General features: G+C 36.2%; 1 protein-coding gene across 3 annotated transcripts in view; it reads left to right on the forward strand.

Annotated features, from left to right (window-relative positions):
* Positions 1 to 3,290: 3,290 nt before the first annotated feature.
* Positions 3,291 to 27,343, forward strand: part of LIN9 (lin-9 DREAM MuvB core complex component) — a 26,223-nt gene continuing 2,170 nt past the window's right edge. The window contains exons 1-15 of one of the 3 annotated variants that reach the window (XM_010706658.3): positions 3,292 to 3,425; positions 3,535 to 3,729; positions 4,177 to 4,209; positions 5,114 to 5,208; positions 8,824 to 8,928; positions 10,798 to 10,931; positions 13,658 to 13,783; positions 16,184 to 16,341; positions 17,564 to 17,697; positions 18,634 to 18,753; positions 18,932 to 19,033; positions 23,567 to 23,647; positions 26,189 to 26,314; positions 26,663 to 26,845; positions 26,955 to 27,052. In XM_010706658.3, coding sequence (XP_010704960.1) covers positions 5,206 to 5,208; positions 8,824 to 8,928; positions 10,798 to 10,931; positions 13,658 to 13,783; positions 16,184 to 16,341; positions 17,564 to 17,697; positions 18,634 to 18,753; positions 18,932 to 19,033; positions 23,567 to 23,647; positions 26,189 to 26,314; positions 26,663 to 26,845; positions 26,955 to 27,052 — 1,370 coding nt within the window. In that variant the 5' untranslated portion in view covers positions 3,292 to 3,425; positions 3,535 to 3,729; positions 4,177 to 4,209; positions 5,114 to 5,205. Of the gene's footprint in view, positions 3,426 to 3,534; positions 3,730 to 4,176; positions 4,210 to 5,113; positions 5,209 to 8,823; positions 8,939 to 10,797; positions 10,932 to 13,657; positions 13,784 to 16,183; positions 16,342 to 17,563; positions 17,698 to 18,633; positions 18,754 to 18,931; positions 19,034 to 23,566; positions 23,648 to 26,188; positions 26,315 to 26,662; positions 26,846 to 26,954; positions 27,053 to 27,343 lie in introns of those variants that run through there. The other 2 variants (XM_031552349.1, XM_019612634.2) reach the window with 2 other exon arrangements.

Below are 27,343 nucleotides of genomic sequence, written 5' to 3' on the forward strand. Positions count from 1 at the left end.
TGTAGGTGAATGATGTCTAGGAGGATTAATGACTCAACCTGTAATAAAGGCTTGTGTTTTTCCCTTCTCCACAAGTTTCCTTAGCCACACCATTTTTAGAGCCAGTAGTGTAGCTTGTTGACATGGGCTTTAGGGATTTTCCTGCAACCAGCAATGAAATAAATGCTCACCTGTGCCAAATGTAGAAAATGTTTTAACAATCTGATGAGGAAAGTTTTCTTATTATATTATTACTTATCTAAATGATATAATTGCCTATATTGATTTAGATATGCTCTTGGAGCACCTCTTTGTACTCATGTACCACTAAAATCAGTAGCTGTGGAACATCACTTGGGTCACTTGTAACTTTTGTTTTCAAAAATATAATCAGCTGTTACAAATTCGTTATTTGAAAGGGTGTCTGAAGGGTCTTTCACAAATTTAATGCTTTTGTCTGTGTTCCTATTTAAAATAAAAGGATAATTATTGAGAAATTGTTTTGCTTAATGCTAGTATTGAAAATCTACATTGGAGCATTCACAGCTTCTCATACTGAATCACAGTGATATTCCTAGAATCACAGAATGGCTTAGGTTGGAAGAGACCTTAACGATCATAGAATCATTAAGGTTGGAAAAGACCTCTAAAATAATCTAGTCCAACTGTCCACCTAACACCAATGTTCCCCACTAAACCACGTTCCTTTGTACCACATCTACATGTTTCTTGGAACACCCCCAGGCACAGTGACTCCACCACCTCCCTGGCAGCAGTTGTGAATTTTGCCATGCTTCATCCCAAAGCTGTCTTATTTCCAGTATTAGTCACCTCTGTGATGCAGTGAACCTGGAGGACCTGGAAATAGATTTTGGTCGCAACATCCTATGTGATGCGTAGGCCTTCTTTCTTTGCTTCCACCCATTTCTTGTGAAGTGCTTAATGTTCGCACAAATGAAATCTGCCTGCTTGTCATAATAGGTATTTACATTCAAGCGTATGTGTGTGTTCTGCTTTTATCTCTGTAATTAAAATGCTGATTAAAAAGGCTGCCAGCGATTATGTAATTGTATTCAGAACAGAAGTAGTGTACAAAATTAGCCCCAATTTAATGTGGGGTTGTGATAGTATGAATCCAGTAATTATTGTGACCGAAAATTAGAATTGTTTCAGAAAACTTAGTCTATTCTGAACAATAGTGATCTTTATGGTTTCTGAAATGTTTTTATCTGTATTAAACGTTGGGTGTGTTTTGTTGAAACCTGTTACTACTCAGAAGGTCATCCTACTTTCAGTTTTTGTGTCCCTGGTTGAACATGAAATACTGCCAAACTAAATGGAAAATAGAAGGGATTGGACTGTTTTCCTTGAAGTTTGATAAGACAAGAAAACTTGACAAGAAAATCTATGCATCAAATTATTGTCAGTAAAATTAAGCTTAGTTACACATCTCTGTTGTCATTTTGATTTTCTACATTTATTCTAATGCTTTAAACTAGATATTTTCTTCAATTTGTTACATTAAAATATTTCAGTTTTACTTCAAACTCACCTAGATCAGAAAATATACGATGGCTTTAATTTACCCTGTAATATCTTTGTGATACAAAGCTACTCCTCAGTTACAAGAAGTGAATCCACTTGGAACCAGGTCAGCACAGAAGCAAGTTCCTGTACCAGCCACTTTTATGTCTCCAAGGCAGGTTCTGCCTGACCAACCTGATCCTTCCATGAGCGAGTGACCTGCTTGGTAGATGAGAGAAAGGCTGTTGCTGTACTCTACCTGTAATGCAGCAAAGCCTTTGACACTGTCTTCCAGTTATTGTTACTGAGAAATTGGCAGCCTGTGGCTCTTTGCTGGATGGAGGACTGGGCCCAAAGAGTGGTGGTGAATGGAATTACATCCAGCAGGCGATCGGTCACCAGTGGTGTTCCCCAGGGGTCAGTATTGGGGCCTGTCCTGATAAATAGCTTTACTGATGATCTGGATGAGGGGATTGAGTGCACCCTCAGGAAGTTTGCAATTGACACCAAGTTGGGAGGAAGTGTTGATCTGGGGAGTAGGAAGGACAGTATCTGGACAGGCTGGATGGATGGGCTGAAGCCAATGGGATGGAGTTCAACGCAACCAAGTGCTGGGTCCCGCACTTTGGTCACAACAACCCCAGGCAATGTTACGGGCTTGGGGTAGAGTGGCTGAAGGACCTGTGTAGAAGAATGGATGTGGGGGTGTTGGCTGACACTCGGCTGAACATGAGCCAGCAGTATGGCCAAGAAGGCCAATGGCATCCTGCAATAGTGCAGCCAGCAGGAGCAGGGAGGGCATCGTCCCCCTGTACTCAGCTCTGGTGAGGCTGCACCTTGAGTGCTGTGTTCAGCGCTGGGCCTCTCAGGAATGTCCCTGAGGCCCTGGAACGTGTCCAGAAAAGGGCTGTGAAGGGTCTGGAGCACAAGTCTTATGAGGAGCAGCTCAGGGAACTGAGATTGTTCAATCTGGAAAAGACGTTCAGGGTGACCTTATTGCTCTCTACGTCTGCCTGAAAGGAGCTTGTGGCCAGGTGGGGTTCAGGCTCTTCTCCTGGATAACTAGCGATAGGATGAGAGTGAATGACCTCAAGTTGTGCCATAGGAGGTTCAACATAGGTTGGAATATTAGGAAACATTTCTTCTCCAAAAGAGTGGTCAGGTGCTGGAATGGGCTGCCCAGGGAGGTAGTGGAGTCATCATCCCTTTAGGTGTTCAAGGAACGTTCAGATGTTGCCCTAAGGGATTTGGTTTAGTGGGGAAGTAGTATTAGTGGTAGGTGGATGGTTGGACTATATGATCTTGGAGGTCTTTTCCAGCCTTGGCGATTCCATCAATCTGTGATTCAAGCTGTCAAAGTTTACTTCACCTGTGAAAGAAATGTGCAGGAAGGGCAACAGCGTAGCCCAAGTCTGTTACCTTGCAGTTGAGCAGCTTGGAAGAAACTGGGAGAGGGGCCTTCCAAACCACCAATGAGTGAAAGCTAGTTCTGTTTCATTGCCCAAACTCAAACAGGTGTTGTCAGCAAACACTGAAAGAATAAGGAATGCAAGTGGTTGTTTTTTGTTTCTTTTTTTCTTTTTTTCCTGTCCTCACTCTTCCTGTGTTCACTTCCAACAGCCCACCCCAAGCCAAAATACTTTGTTCTCTTGGAAAGGGGCAATATTTCATTTTTGGCTCTGTGATGTTCCTTGTAATATGTCCTCCTGAAGCAAGGATCTCTGGCATTATGAAGTTAGTGGGCTTAGGGCACAGAAATAGAAGAGTCACAAGTAAAGGGATTTCCAGACCTTTGGAGTAAAAATTTCTCTCTGGAACTGCAGTTTGTGAGAAGCTGAAGGAAGGACCTGGGGAAAGTGAGGAGGCAGAGGAGGAAGCAGTGCTAGAAGGAAAGATTGCAACAGTGGGACATAAGTGGGAAGGTAAGGTTGATTTGAGAGGAAGCCGTGAAGTTCTGGAAGCACTTTCAAGCAGAAATATCTTTCCCTTTGTCTTCTCCTAATGTAAGTGCTTCCAACGTTTTCTTCTTAGAGAGCCATTTGCTGACTGCAGAGCATGAGGACAGTGGTGAGGCCTAGCTTTTACTTTTCTCACCCAGAACCACTGCAGAGATCTTACAGATGCCATTCAAGGGGAGCAGTGAAGTTCTGATGGATGCACTACACAGTTTGAAAACAAAGCAAGGATTGTGTCTACATTTCTAATGCCTGAATCTGCTGCAAGGAGGTACTACTGGGGGCAACTGGCTATCTGACCACCTGCTTTTGATCCAAGCTTAGCACACACAGACTACTTCTTGTGTGGACACTTTTGGCATGGAAGAATTTTGAATTAGTCAGATGATTAAAAGAAAGTTACTTACTATATCCTAGTAAATCATGTAATGTAGTTGCACCTGTGTGTTATTTGGACGTTAAGCCTGTTGAGAAGCTGCTATGGTGAATGAAAGTGCTTAGCATCTGAAACAATTCTGTAAGTGTGAAGCTAAAGGAAGAACAAAAAGAATTTTATTGGGTCATAATCATCTAATACTGTCCTTGGTGCAGTGGGAGGTGTCTTGAGTTCACTCATTCAACAGTGAAAGTTTTAATATTCTCATTTCTTCCTAAGAATTAAGAATGAATAAGTTGTATACTTCAAAATTGTTTATGTGGATTTTCTGATATATTTCAGGTTCTTCAGCAAAAGCACTTGTGAGCTTGAAAGGTAAGAAGATAATGTGCTATTTACATGGGCAAATGAAACACCCACTCTGACTTTCATGTGTGCTTAGTTTCTGGCTCTAAAACATGAAGAACATAACACTGAAGAATATTTGATTTTGATGTTTTGTTGTGTTTTCTTAAAATATCATTAGTTTTGTTGTTCTTACTAGTTAACTCTGCAGACTGGTAACACTTAGTGGTTAAAACTGTGTGTGCTGTGGTGTGTTCAGACGCTGTTCTTCTGGATGGCATTCCTGAACAGTGTTACTTCTTGCTTATGCGGCAGCTTTGATGAGAAAATTGAGGTAATTTTTCCTCTCTGGAGGATGAGATAGGAGAAGGATTCTTGGTGAGATCTATACATGTGACAAATTTTACATTAGGAAGGAAATTCATGATCTCTTTGTGTTTTCTGTCAGCAAGTTGTAGGCTAACTCAAAAATCTATTTCTTTTCTTTGAAATTGTCTTCATGAGCGTTACAGACAACTGAATACTTAAAATCTGCCTAACAATAGAGAAGTTTCATTACATATTACGAGGCTTGTACTACACGAGGAAGATGACATGGTTTGCTGAATCTTTTAATTAACATAGCTTGTTTCACTTAGATTTTGTTTTACTTATTGGTTTGCACCTGCTTAATCACTTTATTTTCCCCAAGATTCAGTTTTAGCCTGTTACCCTGACGGGGGAAGTAATGGAAGTAACTGATTTCACCAAAGGAGGTTTTATGAAATCTAAACTTTGTTTCAGAAATAATGAAGTTCTTTTCACGTTTCTCCTTTTTTAACTGATGTTCAGATGTTACACTAGGTTTCAGATAGTAGTTAATACTTCTAAGTATATATGCATATATACATTTATATAATGTGTATGTATTAATGACATGAATTCCTCACAACAGAGGGAAGTTTGTCCAATACGTGGAATGAAAAATATAATTCACTGCAGAAAACTCCCATTTGGAAAAGCAAGAATGTTGGCTCTACTGTGGAAATGGTAAGAAGCAATAAAAAGATAACTTTTGGATTGGGAAAATACGATGAAGTTGATTAAATGCATAAAAAAATTGGCTGAGAATTCATAGTTTCATAATCTCAGAATGTTAAATTTTCTGCTTCACAAGCAGCCTATGAGGTTCCAATATGAATCGAAAGCATTTTTTATAAATGAATAAGCAAACAAATTAAATTGCTGACCTTGTTCAAGATAGCTGGTAATCATTTTCTCTCATTGGCCTATTTTTTTAATCTCATGAAATATCTCATTTCTAAGTTAGGCTCGGAACTGACACGTAAGGAAAAAGAAGGGGAAATGTCACTTCCATCCTTGTGCCTTCTGAGGGGGATATTTTAATAAAGATGAAGGGATGTCTGTGAAATGTTCTGCAGCACTCTGAGAGGGCTCATAAGAGGAGCTTGAGTTAAAGAACGTCCTTGGTGTAGGGAAGTAAAAGTCAAAGAGCCTGAATCTTCCAAGATCATGTGGCCATTGTTTAGGCTGACCATTTCCCCCTCTCTGTTTGAAATATTCCATTGTCACTTATTTCCCCATTGTATCGAGTTCAACCTTTTCTTGATTAGTCTAGGTGTTCTCAACCTTACCTAGCTCTTTGATGTTTGGTTTGGTTTTGCCAGCAGCTCCAATACCTGGTTTGTCTGCATGTGTGTTAGTGTGCTCTTCTTACTACAGACTGAAGAGTGTATGAAATACTCTCTCAATTGCTATGCAGATCTTTCTCCTACACTTTTTTGATGCCACCTTCTTCCAGAGTAATTACAATCAACTTTCCAGCTCTCACCTTTTTTTTTTTTTTTAAAATTCAAATTATAATTTATTTATTGTGAAGTGCTTGTTTATTTGAAGTGGAGAATTATGTTTGGAAACTATTGCATTTGCCAGCTCTGCATGCAACCAAAATACTGAGCAGTATCTAGTAGTGCATTAAAGCAGTGTGACTAACATCTGTCACCTAGTTTGTTCAGTGATATTTTTTTTCTCCCTGTGGAGAGAATCTTACTCAGAGAAAGTATTTGTTTTGGGAGGATTCATGGAGATGTATATACACACATTGCTGAGTGCTTATGCTGGGGAACTACAAAAGTCTACAAAATGCAGCTCCAGGCAGCGGCTGGAACTTTGCTATGGCCCTGACTTCCTGACAGAGTTCATGACAGTTTCCAGCTGTGTCCCAGGAATGGTTATCTTCTCACAGAAACAAGCTTTACTGGCAATTTAAAAGATAATATGCTCTAAACAACAGAAGTCACTAGCTATAACATTATCAAAAAACTATAATATCAAAACTTTGTCTGTCTCTAAGTACTCTAGATATCAAAAATAAGGAGTCAAACTTTGAATTTAACTCAGTATTTTATATAAAGCTGGGACGTGGGTCAGAGGATAGATTAATATGTTAGTAATGGCGCGTGCTGCATAGAACAGGTTATGACAACATGTTTTGTTGTCTTCTATACTATTTTGAGACCCCTGTACACTAGAAGCTTTAGGTTGTGCTATTGATTGAAAAGTCTTTCCCAAAATGCCTGACCTATTTAGCTAAGGTGGATGTTGTTTCTTTTTGACAGCTGTTATTTTATTCTGGTGTTTGACGTCACTAATCCAGACTGTAAAACTTTTGGGTGGTTCCTTGGAATAGAACTTGATAGCTTTTATTGAGGATTGGAAAGCAGTTCTATTGCAGTAACGTAGCCTTAGCGGAAAGTTGAAGGAACTTTTAAGTTTTTTCTAGGTGGAGTATTTTTGTTCCTATATCGGCACATGATTTTAATCTGGTAATCATCATCAAGTACTGCTGTACAGACATTTGCAAGTGAAAAACAGGTGTTCTGGAACCAGCATCTCAAACATAAATACTGAAATTTAATAGAAAATATCCTAGAGAACTTGACCCCAAATCAGGTAGCCAGATGATGTGATTAAGGTGGAAAAAAAAAGAAAAAGGAAAAAAAAATAATTTAGTAACATAATAAGAGTTTTTATTGAAACAGGATTGTGATTTCTTTCCATGCTCAAATGTTAGAGTAGTTCTGACCTTCCTTTTTTAGGCTGATAGGTTGTCGAGTTAAACAAAAATGGTATAAAAGAATATAAAGACATTATAATTTAAATCTAATATTGTTTTTAAGATTTAGTAAGTTGTCAGATTTGAAGAAATAAAATCAACACGTGTACATGAAGACAGAGAAACAATATCCAGAACAATTAACATGGTAAACTAATCACTGATAATATGATGTGGGCACTGTTCAGGTACCATGCTAATATATAGTTCTCTGTTCAATGTTTGTCTCTCTCTTGATTCATAAAGTGTATAAGAAATGGGAGTTTCCTTCTTCCATGTGCTTAGGTGTCCAGTACATATACAGAACTATTATCCAACTGCAAGGGGAAAACACACTTCTCTGGGAAAGCACCAGCTGTTCTCATGGCATGGGACAAGCCAATTTTTTGCTACTACTGATTTATTTAATTAGGAACGTGTCTTTTCAGATAGATATTTTAATCAGTTACAAGCTTATTAAATAAATTTCTCATATATAAATGCTTGTTAGTGAAATTTTATTTTTCTTTCTTGATTTATTTTATGATTGCTACTGGGGACTTACTTTTGCTGTTAATATTCTTCACATAGTGGGAGCTACAGATTTCATACCAATACCAATTTGCAGCATTCCACCACTTCTACTGGCAGAAGTGATATCCGCGTTTGTTCGACCTTTATTCGCAACCTTTGTTAATGGTTTGAATTACTATGGTGCAGCCCTGAAATTCTGCAAAGGAGAGACACTTCAATTATGACTGGCTCCTGCTGCAATTTTCATGGAAGGGAAAGCTTCTTGCTTTCAGTACTGACAGCCAGTCAGAGATTGTTGTTTTGACCTCATTGAAAACTCAAAATTTTTGCTATAGAGTTGAGGAATAACTAAACAGAAGTGTTAGAAAGGAGGGACAAGCTTCCTAACACACATTTACAGTATATTTTTTAGTCAGCCTTCTCATTCTTTTTGGGTTATAACCTCTTAGCATGAGTAAATTTTTGTCAGCATAATTTCTAATTTCTTCTCGTATCTGATAGCTTGATAACTTATACAAGCTTTACGTTCTTCAGATGTGAACTTAAAATTCTCCAGTGTAGGTACTTCCAATAAATTAAAAATAATAATAGTAAAATAATAGGCCCGTATGATCCTTGAAAAAATATGTATACAGCTAATATTTTTTTATGAGAGCATACAAAAAACACAGTTTAGACAATTTGTTTTACCAAAAATTTAGAACAAACTGTTTAAGAGAGTTGTTTATAACCAACATAAGTAATGCATTAAGCTTAGATATACAAGTGTTCAGACATCTAACTCATCTGGATACAAGTGGGAGTTAAGTTCTAAATTCTTGCCTGGGACTGGGCCAGCAGCATGGTAATGGATAATAGTTAGCACTGGAAAGCCTTGACCTTAAATTCCTTGTGCCTTAAAACTAGTAGGTGGCAAGAGAAAAGGCATTCCATTTCTCTCACTGAATACCGTGCATGAACAGAGAAATCTGTTTTTATTTTTTCTTATAATTCATTCTCAATTTTGATATGTGCAGCCCTTCAGAAATTCAAAACGGAGTCGACTCTTCTGTGAAGAAGATGACAGACAAATAAACACAAGGTCACCCAAAAGAAATCAGAAGGTTGTGATGGTTCCACAGGTACCTACATGTATGCAGATATTTTTACCAAAAATGGGAACATGCCCATCTGTTTTAGTTGAAGAATAGAATATATTTGCTTTTCAAGTTGCACTATCTGTCTGTGAATATGCCTGTGAGGAAAGATGTTGCTAGGAGTAAGCCTCAATTCAAACCACATTTGTATTTTCTTCATCATAAGAAGTTCCTACGATTGTTTATGAGAGTGCTTGTTCTTTTTGATGCTGGACATAAGAATACAGAGATAGAAAGCAGTTCAGAGATACAGCCTATCTTACTCCTGCACAAATTTATTCCGCTTCAGTTAAAAACTGGCTAGGGTTCTTCCCCAGATTACATCATTTAGAAGACTTCTATATGAATTAATATATTTCAGTAGTTAGGAAACTTGCTGTAGAGTTATAGCCTTCAATATATTCATAGCCATCTCTACCTTTGTCCTGAAATGATGCCATCCTCCAGTTCAGATAGCTTGTTTATCTGCTCCATTGCTTGATTGTCTGCTTCTTGGTATAGCACAAAAGAGTAGCAGTTATTTTTCTTGCCCTTTATTTGCTGTGTTAAACCAGGCAGCATTTCTTAGTTTCAAAGAATTGGCTCTCTGACACTTCTGTCATCCAAATCACTTCTCTGTGTACCATCACCTTGTGAGCCTAGATTGCCACACTGAACAAGTAGTACTTGAATGTGCACCTTATGAACCATACTGTGCTGTGTAGAATGGGGAAGACTTAGTAACTGCTGTTTTGCTGGATTTGTTTTGTCAAAGACATTTCTCTCTTTTGTTACTATGATTTCTTAACAGTCGAAAGGCCTGGATAATGTCCTATGCCTAGTTCATTTGTTCTTCAATGTTGGAGGTCCCACGATTGCTAGAAAAACCTTTATGAGAGCCTATAGCTGCTTTAACACATGGATCTTAACATTGTGCTAGTCTTTGTTTCTTTGAGTTCCAATGGAAGAAAGGGGGGCTGTATGTACAAGGCATAACAGGTTGTTTCCTCCCAGTTTTTTCCTGCAAGGTGCCTACCTTGTGCTTTATTTTGTTATTGCTGCTGCTAAAGATCATTTGTGAGCGTTTGGGAAAGGATAACAACTAATTATGACATAGGGACCCAGTTAAACTAATGTTCTTGAAAAGCTGTTAGTTTTCAGGAAGCTTTTCTTTCTGTTAGTCAAGATAGCCATCCCTGTAAGGAAATTACAGAGCTATTTTCCTAGTCTTCTTTAAACAGTTCTTAGATTATGCATGCAATCTAAGACAGTGCCTTTCTGCAATTTATAAAATAGCTGTCAAACTTAGTTTAAACTTGATTGCTTATGTCCATGCTAGGTACTCTTCCAGCTTTTCAAAAAGTAGATGCTCTGCTCGGGGCTTTGACATTATTGTGCTAGCTTCATCTTAAGTTTAAGAGTTATCAAGAGTAGAAGCAGTAGGGTAGATGAGGTGACTGATGTTGCTGGCATTTGAGCTACCAGATCACATATGCCAACTTGAGACTATTCTGTAGAGCCTCAAACATTTGAGGCCTGTGTGTACTTCAGTACCAACACTGTTATTAGCAATGTAGTTTCAGTGTTGGAAAAAGCTTTCCTTAGAAGAGCTTTGTGCGAAGATAATTTGTTGATAATTTTAGCAGGATCACTGCTAAAGTTTGCTATCTGTTTTGTTTGATTGTGTTGCTGATAAAGTGCAGTAAGGTTTATTACAGATTTGCAGCAACAACAAAAAAATTTCATGTAACAATATGTGGAATTAAAATGTAGCAATTGTTAATGTATGAACTTGTATCAAGAAGATCTAGTTACATTATTTGAGTATTGAAGAACAGTAGACTGTTTAACTGTTTCCTTTATTTTGCTATACAGAAGTTTAATACAACGATGTCAACACCAGACAAGAAAGCTTCACAGAAGATTGGTTTACGGCTTCGTAACCTGCTCAAACTTCCCAAAGCTCACAAGTGGTGCATATATGAATGGTTCTATTCTAATATAGATAAGTATGTGTCCTTCGTGTAAGCATATAGATATTCTATTAGTATAGAAACAAGTTGTTTTCTGAAATTGAACTGTAAATTTCCATATACTGTTTAGACACTCCACAATTTATTCTTGAAAATGTTTTTTTTTTTCTTTTTTATCATGAGCAACCTACTTGGGTAGTTCTTTTAGTTCTTGGAATGTCTCCTCGTGGAAATAATTAATTTTTTTATGGCCTCTGCCTCTAGCAGTTGCAAGATTTTATTCATTTGTTTTTAGCTTTATGAGGTTAGCAGAACACTTATGTTTTTTGAACCCTTGGGTCAGTGGTGTACAATGAAGATGGAAAGGAGGCTGCCTCTTCAGAAGATACCCATTCCCTACAAGTTGTAAACTTTTATTACGTATATTTCTTCCCTGTTATCCCTGTTGTTTTTATTGTGATTGCAAACAGACTACTGGGTTGTGACTGTTCAGCTCTTCCCTAGATGTCAGCATCTTCTTAGATCTCCTAATCTCCCAGGTTGTCTCCAAAGTCTATGCTTCAGGCTTTGGTACTTTATTGCTTAACACCATAAGGTGGTATAAAAGTGGTTTAAAAGAACCATTTTAACTTAGTCCTAATCAAGGAATGAAATGCAAAAATTGTTACGGATTAACTATTATATGAATCACTAGCGTTGAATAAATTAAAGGATGCCTTCAGAGTTAACAAGCATTCTTTTCCAGAATTTATTACTAATTACTGTTTTTGTTTCCAAATTTAATAAGAATTGCTGCAGCTCTTTTTGTTAACTTTAGCGTGCAATCAGAATGCTACAGAAAAACATTTTCAAATCTGTTCACCACAACCAGAAAAATTACATGTTCATTTCAGTTTGTTCTAAATTCATCTTCTGTGGGAGTTAGTTCTTTTGAAAGAAGTAGTTTTTACATTTTTTTTCTCCTTTTTTTTTTTCCCCAGGAGGGAGGGAGTGGAAACTCTACTTATTCTTAGTAGTAATTTTAGTATATGACATATACAATCTTTTTTGTTCTTTTTCCTTTTTTTTATTATACAACAGTCCAAGAACTTTTTATTCCCAAATGTCTGTGAAGCCTTAGGGCTATCAGTAAACAAGAATTTGTTTTAGCAGATAAATCCAAAAATATATTTCATAATTATTAGTGTATGCTTGTAATGCTGCTAAGTTACAATCCTGTGAAGATATTATCATAGTTTAATTTATTAAGAAACTACATTTCTATGGAAGAAAAACTTTGTTGTTGTGAGTGATAAGATCTAGACAAGATGAACCATAGTGAAGTTTAAAGCATAGAGCTGTCAACTGATGAAATGTGGTGCTTTTTACACATCTTACAATATTTTAACCAAATCTTATCCTAAATTATCATCAATTTAAGTGCCATTTACTTGCTGGAAGTTTGTAAAATACTTTAATCTTGGCAAATGTCATCTGTGAGATTATTAGGTGATTTAAACTGTTTCAGTTGGATTCTATCTACAGTGCTGTACTTAGGACCATTTTTCTGTAAAATTTCACTGACTTTGTTATGGTTGGAAACTTCTAAAGAGCATCTTACTACTACAGGGATCAGAGGGCTCCAGTTGGCTTACACCATTTCCCAGAGCTTCCAGACTTGTAAATGCTGTGGGCTTACAGTTTGCCTGCTTAGAATTAAGTGACAGTAAAAATCAAATACAGATTGTTTCTCTTTCTCTTTCTTTTAAAAAGCTTTCCTTTACAGGGATGTCTTATGTTACTGAAAGTAAATCTGATTAAAATAAAACTTTTTCTGCACTCCCTAATCTGTTTTTTGAGCGTGATTGATGATCTTTAGCAGTTTTTCTTTCCCCTCTTAAATCCCAATGCCCTGCAGAGAATGGAGGAAAGTGGCTTTATCTTGGATGCATTTCTTTTGTTCTCACCAGGTGAGATCTATTCCAGTTGCAATGGTCTGTAATGATTAACCTGCTATTAGATAGGCATATCCATTGCAGCTCCCTTGTTTCATCAGGCCAAGAAGAATGTAGTACTACAAAGTAAAATGCAGTCATAAACACAAGGTGTATCTTTGTGTTATGACAGATCATAGCATCTAAGAGAAGTTCGTAAGTTGGTAGGTTCTCTGAACTTTCACTTCTATTGTAGTAATCCTCTGCTTCATTGTGGAGTCATGGTATGATGTATATCTGTCCTGAAGAGCTACAGTGACAAATTGGCTCAATTTCTTGTATTTTGGGAACCCTCTGAGAATCTGATTTATTATTGAATGAATTTATGAAAAAGGAACTATTTTTCTATTCCTCAGTATCACCTTGCAAATGACTATTGTCCCTTCCTTTATTCTTAATACCTTGCTGTATCTTAATGGTTTCCTTCAGTGGGGTGCAGTGTCTCCATGACATTTTGTTGGCTTTGCTGAAGTTTCTTTTGATGCTCTTACACACATTACAAAGCAGAATGACTGTGTTTCCCCATAGTAGCAAGACAGATGAACACTTTTAAACATAATTCATAGTAAGGCTCAAGCAGAACAATAGCCCTGGAAACTTTCTGTCTTTTGTTTTCAAGTGACTTGATTTCAGATTAAATGTATCCTTGAAATAGAATTAGGGTTTTTTTTATTTATATGTATTTGTACTTTTCATTTTTGATGTATTTCTTATGATGATTTTTTTTAAGAATCTTCTGACAAAAGTTTACTGAGTGTAGTTAATAGAGAACCAATTATATTTTAACAGACCACTATTTGAAGGAGATAATGACTTCTGTGTATGCCTGAAGGAATCTTTTCCAAATCTGAAAACCAGAAAATTGACAAGAGTTGAATGGGGAAAAATCAGACGATTAATGGGAAAACCGCGGAGGTAAGTTTTTTTTCTTTTCATTTAATAACTGCACGTAGTTTTCATGTTACCTGAATTGTTTTTTTCTGAATCACTTTGCATACGGATAGTAGATAACAAATGTGTGTGGAGTAGTGTTCTCTGAGCATATACATCACTTCTTACCCCTCCATTCTCATAAGCTTGTACTTGAGATGTTCTCTACTGGATATGTGATAAGCTAGGGTATGTTGAAATTATTACTGCATCTTCTATGTTGCATTACTTCCTGGAATGGAAAGCAGGGCAGTTTTCCACTATGTATTTTCTAGAAATAAGTAGCTCTTCATAGGGAAAACAAGTGCACATTTTCATCTCGTTTATTGTATCATTTCTTTAAACTATTTTCTAGATTTTCAACCTCTTCTGGCTTGGCTGCCAAAACAAAGAGGGGAAAACTCAGTCATACAATATCAGACATTGTAGACAAGAATCCAGTATTGAATGAAGAGCATAGTTTTTCCTCTATTTAAGAATTCATATTCTTTATGTATAAAATATATATAATTATATATGTATATAAAAATATATATAAAATAACTTTTAAACCCACTGTCAGAACCGTTACAGCTTGGAGAAGAAAAGGTTCAGGGGGTGATCTTATCTATGTGTACAAACACGTGAAGGGAGGATATAAAAACGAGAGAGACTGGCTTTTTTCAGTGGTGTCTAGAGAAAATGCAGTGGGCACAAACTCAAACACAGGAGGGTGCCTTCTGAACATAAGGAATTGTTTTATTTTATTTTTCACTGGAGCAGGTTGCCAGGAGAAGTTCCTGCCCTGGAGATGCTCAAAGGCCATCTGGACATGGTCATGGGCAACCTGCTCTCAGTGTCCCTGCTTGAGCAGGGCAGTTGGACCAGATGCCTTCAGCATTCTAGTTGCCTGAGCAACACAGACACTCCATTCCCCATGTAACTTTGAAACTATGTGTAAGACAAAAGGCCATGATGCATGCACATGGACAAGCAAGTATAAAACTGCAAGTCAGTGCAAAAGGAAATGGCCTCAGCACATTGACAGCTTAGTTCTTGTGATCATACATACTGCAAGAAAGAGAAATTTTGGAGATTAGCAAAGTGGCTTTGTGAAACAGTTTGAGTGAGGGATATACAGAAGAAAACATACGAATGTTTATTTCAGCATATAATAAGAGTAATAAGGAGACTTGGAAATAGAGGAGCTGGCTGCTCAATACTACATGAGAGATAAATAACTAAGCAAGATCTTTATGAGTTTTTAAAAAGAAAATAGTTGGTGGTATGGAATGGGGAACCAGTGGAGAAACTATCAGTGTTGTCTAAAATAACCTCATAAAATAGCACTTTTTATTGATCGCTGATCAATATTTAACTAATAAGTTCTACAGAGAATGTTTAAATTGCATTTGACTACAGTAAAGCAATTAATAAAGTTGTAGTAAATTATTTCATAAATAACTGCTTCTGCAATTATGCAGACCTGTGATAGCATCTGTACTCCTTTAAAGGGTTTCTGTTGTCCACACAGGAATGATTCCTTAATTAGTAAGGCATAGAGATAGGAGCAATGACTTTGTGCTTTCAGTATTATTCTCGTGCATCATGCCTATTCAGGAGATTAAAAGTGAAAATGAACAAAACCAAATAAGGACCTTGTAAGTCTGCAATCTCTTGAATTACATTGTAAGACCAAAGCAAAGGGAGAGATGAATGTTAGAGATGATCTGATTTTACACGAGAACCTCTGTTCAAACAAATTTATACTGTACTGTGATCAGTGTCAGAACAATTAATCTACATAATAGAGATCTGCGTCTAAGAGGTACTTGGCATGAATGCAAGTAGAAGAGACGGGGAAATGCCCTTTTATGTTGAGTCTACTGTCCTTTCATACTAAGTTTAACCTTCAAAGAGTTCTACTGTGTACAGTAGGTGATGGCAGGCAGGTACCTTACAGTAAATCCTGAGTACAAGCACTGAAGTGGTGTTCAGGATAGGCTGGATGTGAGGCTTGCTTCAGCTTTGTTGTGAAGCCAGATGGACCACTGTAAGCAGAAAAAGCCCTCAAAAGTTGTACTCTTTTGAAATATTAATGCAAACAGCATACCTGAGTCTTTCTGGCTGTTCTGTGGATGGTTTGATGTTTGTTTAGGTTTGTTTGTTGTTGTTTTTTCTGTTGTTGTAATTTTAAGTAAACTGTTACTCTAGGAGCAATAATTCCAGATATTCAGACCATCTAAATCTGTTCACCAAAATCTTTCTCTCTTGAGCACTTCTCTCCAAGCTTTTTCAATTATTCTCATTGAGTTGTAAACTGTGCTCTTTTGTTTGCTATGTCTTTGTATATGTATGTCTTCAGTGTCGAATTTAAGTATAGTTTTTTACCTTATCATATTGTAGGTGCTCCTCTGCGTTCTTTGAGGAAGAAAGATCAGCATTAAAACAGAAGCGGCAGAAAATAAGACTTTTGCAGCAGCGTAAAGTTGCAGATATTTCACAGTTCAAAGATCTTCCAGATGAAATTCCATTACCCCTTGTAATAGGAACAAAAGTTACAGGTAATTTCTTAAAGAAAAAAAACCTAATAAACAATACCCAAGATTTTTGCAAAGATTTTGGTAAACTGTAGTGTATATAGTGTGCATAAATAAAATAAATTTAAAACATTAAAAACTCATTGCTTTTGTTGCTAGCTCATTGAGAAACTGCTCATAATGATTACCTAGTATTTATAAAACAGTGACGTGGCTTTGAGATATGATCTTGTGGTTTATTATTTCTGGTGTTGAAACTGTAGTTGTTTATTTTTATTGTTGGTATTGTTTGGATTTGTTTTGTTTGAAGTAAAGCATATCCAACAAATCCTGGAGAGGTTTCAATGCCAAGAGCTTAGTGCTGTCTGAAAGTTCAAAATATGAGCTAATATAAAACTTAAACTTTATTTTCCATAAATATAAAAATACATGTCTCAAAACAAACATACAATTGATACTGCAGTGTAGTTGAATACATATGCTAAACAGGACATTGTCTTACGGAAAAAAATACTAATACCCGAGGAAGGAATCTTGTTAAAAAAGTTCCTTTTTGAAGGAAATGCGTTCAGCTTTGCTTAATTTTGTAAAAAGTCTTAAATTCCTCCTTCCTGTCTGTGAAGCAGGATACTTTTCACTTGAGCACAATATCTCCCACTCTAGCCTCTTCTGTTCATTGCTTTCTGAGTTCTTCAGCATCACTGTCCTTAGTTCTTGCTGAAAAGCAGGCATGCAAAGCACCCTGTATCTTCTCACTCTCCTAGAGCTATATCCTTGAATTGTGCTCTAAATCTTCTAAGCATGCCGTCATCAGTGCAAGTGGTCATAGAGAAATGGTGTGCAAAATCATTCCAAAATTGATTTTTGCCTGCAAAACCTAATTGTCAGAAGGTATTGGGTGTTAAATAGTATTTTGTCTAGACATAAGTGTAGTGCTGAAGATTAGATGTGGGAAATATTTGTCTTGCAAAAATAAATTTGACAAAAATTGGGTAGTGTTGCTAGCAGATACAGGTTTTTTTTCTGGGCTTACAATTTTTTCATCTAATCTAGTCAGTTTTGTTTGTTTGGCTTTTTTTATATGTGTATTGGATGGTGCCAAGGTTACATGCAGAAGATTTGCTACATCTGTTCTTCTCAATGACATCAGAGCATTATAATATTTGCGATTTTGTGGAGGTTTTTGTTATTGATATTTTTTTCTTTCATTTGTTGGTGTTTTGTTTTGTTTTGTTTTTTTTTTTAGCACGATTACGAGGTGTCCACGATGGGCTATTCACAGGACAGATAGAAGCAGTAGACACCCTTAACGCTACGTACAGAGTCACTTTTGACAGGGCAGGTCTTGGAACACAAACAATCCCAGATTATGAAGTTCTTGTAAGTATTAATGATACATTCTCAAAATAGCTGTAATGCAAATTTTTTTTTTTTTTAAATCTACAGTTATATTCTTTAATCTAGAAGAAGAAAATTCAAAGTATCAATTACATCCAGGGTAGTGTTGTTATAAACCAGAAACAAGCATAACAGATGTATGGGAATTTCCAGGAGAATGAGTTTCTTCTGCTGATTGTTATATAGAATCACTTTCTCTAATACAAATGTAATGACTTAGGCTGAAATAACAGAATAGAGTTACTGTTTTAGACTGAGTATGAAGAAGTATAATGAGTAATGTAAGTTTTCAAAGAGAATTCTGCTGTGGGATCTAGGCAGAATTTCTAGAGTTGTTCAAGGAAACCTGACTCTGTAATTTGCCGAAGTCAGGAAAGGCTTGAGATAGTTGGAAGCAAGTATTATATGTTGATCGAGTAATTTTGAAACATTTGTGGTAATGAAACTAATTGTGAGAATGTTACTTCAGCCAAAAAAAATTGACTTATTTCCTAGCTCTCATGCTTTTATATTGATTTATGAATTTCAGGGAATTGTTTCTGATAAATAGTCTGACCTAGACTGCAAGATTTTTAGAGGGCAGCATGTTCTTTTGTATCTTGTGTATCATTCAGTCTACTAAAGGAAGATAAAATTGTCTGAGGTCTACTCTCTCTTGCAGGATTTGGGTTGGTGGGGTTTTTTGTTTGTTTTAATGCAGTGCTATAACACTTTTCAAACTCCAGCTGCGGAATATAGTTTTGAAGCTGCCACTAACCCCAAAGCAAAATGCTTCTCCTTTTTGTTGCTCGGGCTTGGAGCGTAGTTGGGCATGGCTAATCCAGATTCCAGAAATAAAATATGTATTTGAGAAGGTATGTTAAGCTTTTAAATTAGCCTGACACCTGAAGAATATCCTTATTTTTCTTGTCTTTGCAGAGTAATGAACCTCATGAAACCATGCCAATTGCTGCCTTCGGGCAGAAACAACGACCTTCTAGGTTCTTTATGACCCCTCCCCGGCTGCATTATACACCTTCACTCCAGTCTCCAATTACAGTAAGTTGTTCATTTCATGTAATTTATAACATTATTCAGTGAAATATTTTATGATAAATCTTGAAGCTGTTAGCTTCATACAGTCTTTGAGGTAAGTTTTCTCAGGTTTCTCAATAAGGTAATTTTAGCAAATCCCTCTAAAAATAAGCTAATAAATGAAATACTCTTTCTTGTATAGGACAGCGATCCTTTATTAGGACAGTCGTCATGGAAAAACAAAATTTCAGGCACAGACAGTGAAACGCTAGGTGGCTTTCCAGTAGAGTTCCTCATTCAAGTGGTAAGTGTTAACTTCTGCTCTTCATTTTGTTGTGTATTGCCATTTCTGTGTTTATTCTACCTATTCTTCTGCAGTTAAATGAAATGCTGGTGATATATGAAAGATAGTAATATCAAAATGATTAAATTATCAGAAGAAATTAGTAGTACATTTTAAAATTTTTTCCTCATTTATTAATGAACTTTAAAATATGTTCCTCTTTTCTTGGACCTCAGAAAGATCTTATGTCTCCAGAAGTCTCTCTTATCTTTCCTAGTTCTACCAGTGGTCTAAAAAGATATAATTTTTATCCCCCAAATCCAAATTGTTTTATGATTCATCTTCATGAAATAATTCTTCAGTTCAGAAAATTATAGGCAACTAATGTTAGGAAGATGAGATTTATTGAATATCAAATATAATCTAAGCAATTTACTCTTCAGTAATTGATCATGTGAGCTTGGTTTACAATCTATGGTTGAATTATTTAATGGTGTAAAGTAGTTTGAAATGTGCTAAAAGAAATTGGAATACTCAGTGTTCAAATTATTAAGAATTGAGATGTGTTCTTGTGAACTTTTATCAGATTTTCAATGTATACAATTGGCTCAAAGAATCAAGTTGTCTGTAGTTCCCATTGATACATTACATGTTGACCTTTCAGCATAATTAATTTTACTTAACAGAATGATTTACTCAGGTTTTTGGAGTAATGCTTAGTGAAGCCAATTTTGGAAAAAGTCCTAAGTCCAATCCTAAGGTTGGTTACGTTAAGAAATGAAATAAACAAAAGATACAGTCTTTGCTTATGCTACTAAGCTGGGTCTGTAGCTATCATCCTCCTTGAATCACTGAGTATGATCAGTGAAGCTTTATGACTTTTGTACTAAACTGCTCCATTTGTGAAAGTGTTTCTGTATTTCAAATCTGAAAACTGTATGATTTCTGTCATGTTTAGTGGTACACCGTTACTCATTATAAGAAAACCTGAAATTTTTAATCTGAGATTTTTAAGTGAAGGCACTCGAGAGGTACCGTATTATACATTTTTTGCTTGAAGATTGTCAAGTTTTTGAAAAAAGTGAAGCTGTAGATTTTTTGCATTGGTTTGTGATTATCTTTATACTTGATTGAGGTTTCTGATACAGGTGTCAAGAGGCTTAAAACAAATTTTATTGTGGGAGTTTACATTGTTTTTCAGCCTAGAGCTACTTGTTAGAAGTAAAGAATGATTCTGAAACCAGTGTTGCAAAATACACCGCGATCAATGAATATTGATCACTGTATTCACTAATGCAGAAGTAGTTTTATGTTAAAGACTACTGTTAAACATGTTCTGTCCTTTTTTTGTGCTCTGCTGCAGTAAAAATGTCAAAGCCCTCATTTTGATTTAATGACGACTCAGCAGTTAAATGGTCAGAAAATCTTTCTGTGAAGGAACACTTCAGGACAATTATTATTAGGACATAGCTTATGATACCACAGAATAAACAATTTCATGGGAAAGCTGTATTGGGGACGAAAGATTTAAAGAAAAAAATAATTGTGTGCCTTTAAAAAGGTTTCAACCAAGCCTTTTAGTTCTCTTTTATGGGTTCCAAAACTAATTCACAGCAAAAGGAAATGTGTCCAGAAATGTATGCAGTGATTAAGTGACGAGGACATTGTCCTTAGGTACAACTTGGAGCTGCATGCAAACACTTGGTCTTGTAGCAACCACTTTTCATCAGCACTGTTGATTTTTATTTTTTTTTAATTGATATTATTTTAATTTCTGCATATTTATACTTTGCCATCATGCTTCTTTCTGATCCTTACTGTGGACAAAGATATGCTTTTCTCTTTGTTTGCTTCTTTGGGTTTTGGTTTGGGAAAAGATTAAGTTTAGATGGGGAGGGAATCAATCCAAGACCAAAAAACTGTTTGCAGTGTAACTCCATGTCCAGTAGAGGGAGAATGTTAATGCAGTACAATCAGAGAAGTGTAGCAGTCCGTTGACTGTGGAAAAAGAAGTATCTTCTCATCTTAACGACAGGAAGAAAGAGCCATGAATGCTAGATTTTTGTCTGGTTTTGTGTGTGTGAGAGTTTTTGAAATATATTCCCCATCAAGTTATTGCATACACTGAAATGTTTGTATTCTTGTTGTTTATTTTTTAACTCAAAAAAAAATACAAAATACTAAGTATGCTGTAAGGATTGTGCCTTCATGTCTTTTAATTTTCACATCTGGAGAAGTATTCTACTAAAACATCTTTTCCAGTTTAGTGAGAACTATTTAACAGTAAGCAGGAAGAGTTATGCTGAAAATGCAGCTGCTAGGCTAGAGTCCCTCAAGGAGGTGAAGACTGACCTGAAGTAAAGCATTCACTGGTGATACTGGCAAATGAAAATTGAGTTCTGTTTAATACAATGTAGCACTGGGAGAAAGTTGGTAAATATCTTAAAACAGCGGAAGATCGGAGTTTCTTGCAGGGAAAATTAAATTACCTTGACCACTGGAGTACTTCTAGAAGTAGGGTGAATATAATGTAACAATGAAGGTCATGGACTGGATCACATCCTTGAATATATATGAACATCATCATAGAAGCTTATCGCCAACAATTTGTTCCCAAAACTTGCAAGATAAAATAGCCTGCACTAAGCTGGGAACACACCAGCTTCCTCAGAGGGGCTTAAATATATTAGTTGCTGGGTGGTGATGACAGCATAACTTAGCAAAGAACTTTTTGGCAGCACTGTCAGAGAGTATTCAGTTCTTTCCCTCCTTCCAGATGCCATTTGCCAACACCTCTGGGTTTAAGTATAGGTGTTTGCATTGGTTTAATTATATCTACTTATTTCATGTGGGCACCGTGAGGCTAGTTAAATGTTTATGTATAGGCTTTGAGAGATTTGCTTGGAAAGCAGTGCAGAAAAACTGTATGTTAATCTTCCTGTTGACTCACAGTATCGTGCCCCTGGTATGATAAGATTAATTTTGAGAACTAAAAGTCAGTTCCATTTAATTTGAAGATAATGCTGATGTTTGTTAGATACCTGATCAGCACAAAACTTGAATGTCCAGCTGTATTGGTCTCTGTGGGCTGTAAAATACAGTATTGTAGTTTCCCAACACTTTCCTTTCCTTACCTTTTCTGTAGTCGTTCATAAAAAGAATATATACCAGATATTCCTAGAACTACTTGAATATAACTACTTTCCCTCTGTTTTGAACAAAAAGCATATTAAGTGTGCTTCCGTGGAAGTCTTAAATTGAAAGAATCTTTTTTCCTTATTTGCATAGCATGCCGAGGATGGACTTTGCTGTACAGTGTCAATAACAATAAAATTATCATTATCCAGGCAATCTCTCCTATCCAGGTAGAGAGGTACATCTGGATCAGCTGTACTACTGCTGGGATGCCCTTAGGGTTTAATTCTGCAGCCTTCATTTCCTTGCTCTATATTCAGGTGCTATTAATTTTAAAAGCTGCTTTTTTTTCCCATGAGAAAGTTAATGCCATCATGTGCATTTGTGTGGTAGTGAACTAGATCAGGGAAATAATCCATCTCAAAAGTAATGATTTATAAGCATTTTTCCTGTCTTTCCTGAATGTATTGTTTATCATTTTCATTTTCCTTATGTGGTTTTCCATGTAGCTGCAAAACTGCATGTGCTGGCTCACCGTGAGCGTTGGGGGATAGTACAAGGCTAGAAGCAAGCAGAAGGAATTGGAAAAGTACCTATGCAGTATTGCATCATATGGAGTATGTTGAATCAGAAGTTCCTATCTCTCCCAGTCTTATGTTCCCCTTCTAGAATGCAGTTAAACCCTTTGAAATTTTTAAAACCTGGCATCTTGACTCTGTTGATAACAACAACAAAACCGTTGTTGATTGAAGTGAAGCTAAAATTTCTCCCTGTGGGCTTGAGAGAGTATGAACAGTTTTAGAAGTGATGTATGTGCTGAGTGCAGTCCCAGTGATTTCCTCTTCAGCCTGTTAGGTCCCCAAGGCAGAAGAACAGAATATACACATTCTGAAAGAAACAGGAAAAGTGGAATGCCCAGAGCAAGACTGTAGGAAATAGATCCAATCTGTATACCAGGTTTTATTGCAAGAATGTACCCAAAGAGCTAGTGATCAGTCCAGGGCACAGCTAAGAAGAGACTAGAATTCTGAGCAAAAGCTATGGAAAGACAAGTGCTGTTAATTGTAGTACATGTTATCACCGTGATGATACAGCTTTCCTTCAGGCTAGAAGAAAAATTAGGTTCTTGATTCTTCTGCCTCTAACAATATAAATTATGTTAGTCTTCCTAGAGGGAATTCCAGCTGATGGATTTCAGCTTTCTCCAATCTAAGGTACTTGAAAATGCTTGTAAAAGCCTCTGAAATATCCATCGTTTAGTCTCAATTAATTTTTATTTCTACATTTTGATGTTATAAACAACTGAGAAATGTATTTTAAAATGGTAAAAAACACATCCACTTTATTATCTTGAATTTGTATGCAATTTCAGAACTACATAAGGACCTGCTCATTCTAAAAATAGCTCCTTTGTTTTAGACCAGGTTATCGAAAATCCTTATGATCAAGAAGGAGCACATCAAACAGTTAAGAGAGATGAATACAGAAGCAGAAAAGCTGGTAAGATTGTTCTCAGATCTTAAGGATATACTTTAATAGCTAGTGCAAATTGATACAATTAAAACAAAGTCTAGATAAAAAGCTCTTTATTGCTTTCTATAATGTTTGAGTTTTTAAATTAGTTTTTTAAGGTAAGTCAGAGAGGTCAGTTGCTTTAAAAGCATTGTGCTTTGGGAACAGGTTAATGTTAGCGTTGGTATAATATTTCCTTGTTTTATGTGTCAATTGATGATGATATTTCCTTGTTTTGTCAGTTGATGTATGCTATGTACTTTAAGGATTTGGGGAATCAGTAAAGCATTTGTCTTACTTTTATTTTGTAGATGGTAGATATGCATTTAGGCTTTTGGACAAAGAGATAACTCAGTTCAGATTTTTTCTACGTGAATCTCTGACTGCCCTTGACCTGCATTTAAAATTACAATATATGACCAGCAACAGCATAATTATCAGAAGCAGGACAGTTTTCTTGCTAGGCTTTATCTAGTCATCAGTCTGTGAATCAAAATAACAAGAATGCCTCTTCTACCACCCATGGCTATCAATCAACTTGAAAGTGGAAAGCTATCAGTCTCAACCTTCTGCTAGTGTCCATTCAGACAGTTGTCTCTATCATTTACAGACAGAATGTTGAAGTCTGTGGAGAGGAAAAAGAATTTTATTTATTTAAACCAAAAATGCTGATTTTTATTTATTTTTTTTTTTTTAAATGTAAAATATTTGAATGTTGAAGACTTTATTGTGGTGTGGTTTTCTTCTTTATCCCTTCGGTGGCAATGTGCACGTTGTTATCATGCTACCTATTGCCCCAAGGCTGCTCTTCAAAACCTTCTTATCAGTTCAGTTGTTATATTATTTCTCCTGTACGTCAAATGCTTTGTCTTTTAATTGTGCTTAATAAAACTAATAATTAAAGTAGATGCAAAAAGAGGCAAGATTAAGACATGCTATTGCAAACTGTAATTCTGATCCAGAAAAATTACCAGCTCTTCTTAATACAAATGATAAAGCTATTTGTTCCAATTCAGTTGTCTTTACCTTTGTAGGGGTAAAGAAATCCATAGGAAGGGCTGAGTTTTCACTAGCTTCCCTCTTGACAAAAATCCAGATATTAGCATGTGAGTTGTCTGCTGCGTCATAAATTTAACTTTTTTATAGAATAAGAATACCAAGAAAAATAACAACACTGAGAGAGCAAAGAAACAATAGAGAAGATGATGGTCCAGGAATAAATAAATCTTAACTCAGTTGTAGCCTAGATAAGGACTTGGAGATATAGCTGTTAAACACTTCTTCTGCTATTTGCTTTTTCAGTCAGCAATCATAAAGCAACTCTTGTCACTATTTATGTCCTGATAAAAATAGAAGACACATATTGGGTCATGTTCTTAGCCTGTCTGTAATGTTCTTTTGTCCTCTTGGTAATCCCATCTACATTTGTGCCACTTAGTATGTGTTGCTTCTCCTTTAGAATGCGTTTTCTTTGAACATGACTCTTCAACAATAGTCCACTTAAATACCAGTATCAAACTTAAACATGAGTAAAATAGAATCCTTTGACTTCATTCATTCAAGTAGAGTTTGTCAGACTTTAATAATCATTAATAAAATTGTTGAAATAAAGTTTTTTTGTTTTTTTGTTTGTTTGTTTTTTTAATGATTCAACATATAAGTAAAAAGAACTGACCCAAATCAGAAGTGATATTGAGTATAGCCCGTTTTTATCTGGCAATAGTAATAAATTCAAATAGTAATAAATTCAAACAGTATCCACTTTTCTGATGACTAAACATTGTTGCATAAACAAATGCAAATAAGAAGGATAGCTGGTTCATTTTTTTTCACTTGACCTGCAACAAAGATGAGGTAAAGGGGATGCTGGTCATTCAAGAGAAGCATAGATGCCCTGTGACAGAGATGCTATCTGTTTCCATCTGCTGAAAGCCAAACATGTTTTGTCTGCAAGCTGAACTGTTTGTCAGTGTCTGGATTGCTACTGGATCATAAATAGTGCTGGTGCTGTTGGAATACATCTTTTATCTTCACCAACATAAAATGCCATCATCCATTTCTCTCCGATGCAGAATTCACAATTCCCTGTGGCTTCCATGGCTAGCCTATATTAGGCCAGCATGCTCTAGAGGGGGCTGGTCAAGGAAGAAGGTCTTATGTTCTGGAGCTACTGGATATGTTGTCTAGTACTGTTCTTCTACTGACAGAATAATCTTCTGTTCATAGTGTAGAAAGAAGTCATGCCCCACTATGTGTGAAATAAGCAGGTCAAGCTGTAGTTATCATCTGCAGTGTTTAGTGCCACAGATTATCATAGTGCTTTCTGAAGAGAATAAAAGCATAGTAGTTACTGCACCAATTGTCACTTGGAGTTCTAAGCAGTGATACTAGGCTTTAAGTTTTTTCATGTTAACATTTCTATTAGGCACTGGGATTTCAAATACCCCAGTGTTATTTTAAAGTGAAAATTCCTTTTGATGAGTTCCACTTATATCCCATTAACTTTAACATGCTTTGTCTTTTCCACAGAAATCCTATTCTATGCCAATAAGCATTGAGTTTCAGAGGAGATATGCAACTATTGTTCTAGATCTGGAACAACTAAACAAAGACTTAAATAAAGTGTTGCATAAAGTTCAGCAGTATTGTTATGAGGTAAGATTTTGCTGGAACCTGCATTTGTTTCTGCTTAACCCGAGTTAAAAAATAAATCAGAATTTTCTGGGAATAGTGCATAAGCAGGGCTCATGTGGAACTGAAATTGGTAGCAGCTGTGTCTGTTTTGTTGTCTCTATTTCTCTCTGTTTCTCTTACCTGAATGCAGGCACTTCTGATGATGCCAGTGGCCAGTTTTGGAATAGACATGCATGTATATAAATGAAGAAAAAACAAAGCAGGCTATATACCTGTGGACTTTTTTGCAATCGTTTGTCAGTTCATACGTGCACCAAATGCAAAGGAGTTCTTTAATCTTCATTTATCCTTCTTTCTATCTCTGGATAGCTTGCTCCAGACCAAGGCCTCCAGCCCGCAGACCAGCCAACAGATCTGAGGCGGAGGTGTGAAGAGGAGGCTCAGGAAATTGTTAGGCAAGCAAACTCCTCCACAACAGGACAGCTTTGTGTCGAAAGTGAAAATTTAACTGACCTTATCTCTAGGCTTACAGCAATATTACTGCAGATTAAGGTAAAATAATTGCAAAAATAGTATCTCCCAATTAAGTACGTAATATTAAGCCTCTGTCAGGTTCTTTGTGCTGAACTGTTAGAACATTTTTTGTTTTCTTCTCCTGCAGTGTCTAGCAGAAGGAGGTGACCTGAATTCCTTTGAATTTAAATCACTAACAGATTCATTAAATGACATTAAGAATTCAATAGACTCCTCAAATATCAGGTACTACTACTTTGAATATTTAATTCCTAATTACACGTTTTGTGTCAGCAAGCAATTGTTAATGTCTTTTAGAGGTGAATGTAAGTAAGTATAAGTAAGGATTTTAATCTGGTAACTGTTTATGGAAGTGGTCCCATTTAAAGGGATCTTCTTAAAGGCAGTGCAAAGGCAGTTTTCTGTTTGAACCTAGCAGTGAAGTAACCTGATTTAAAAAAAGTAAGATAAATTGATACAGCAACAACTAAAATAGACTGAGGAGCAAGAAATTCATTGACAACTGTTACTTTAGAA

The sequence above is a fragment of the Meleagris gallopavo genome, chromosome 2 (genome assembly GCF_000146605.3).
Source record: "Meleagris gallopavo isolate NT-WF06-2002-E0010 breed Aviagen turkey brand Nicholas breeding stock chromosome 2, Turkey_5.1, whole genome shotgun sequence".
Lineage (NCBI taxonomy): Eukaryota > Metazoa > Chordata > Aves > Galliformes > Phasianidae > Meleagris > Meleagris gallopavo.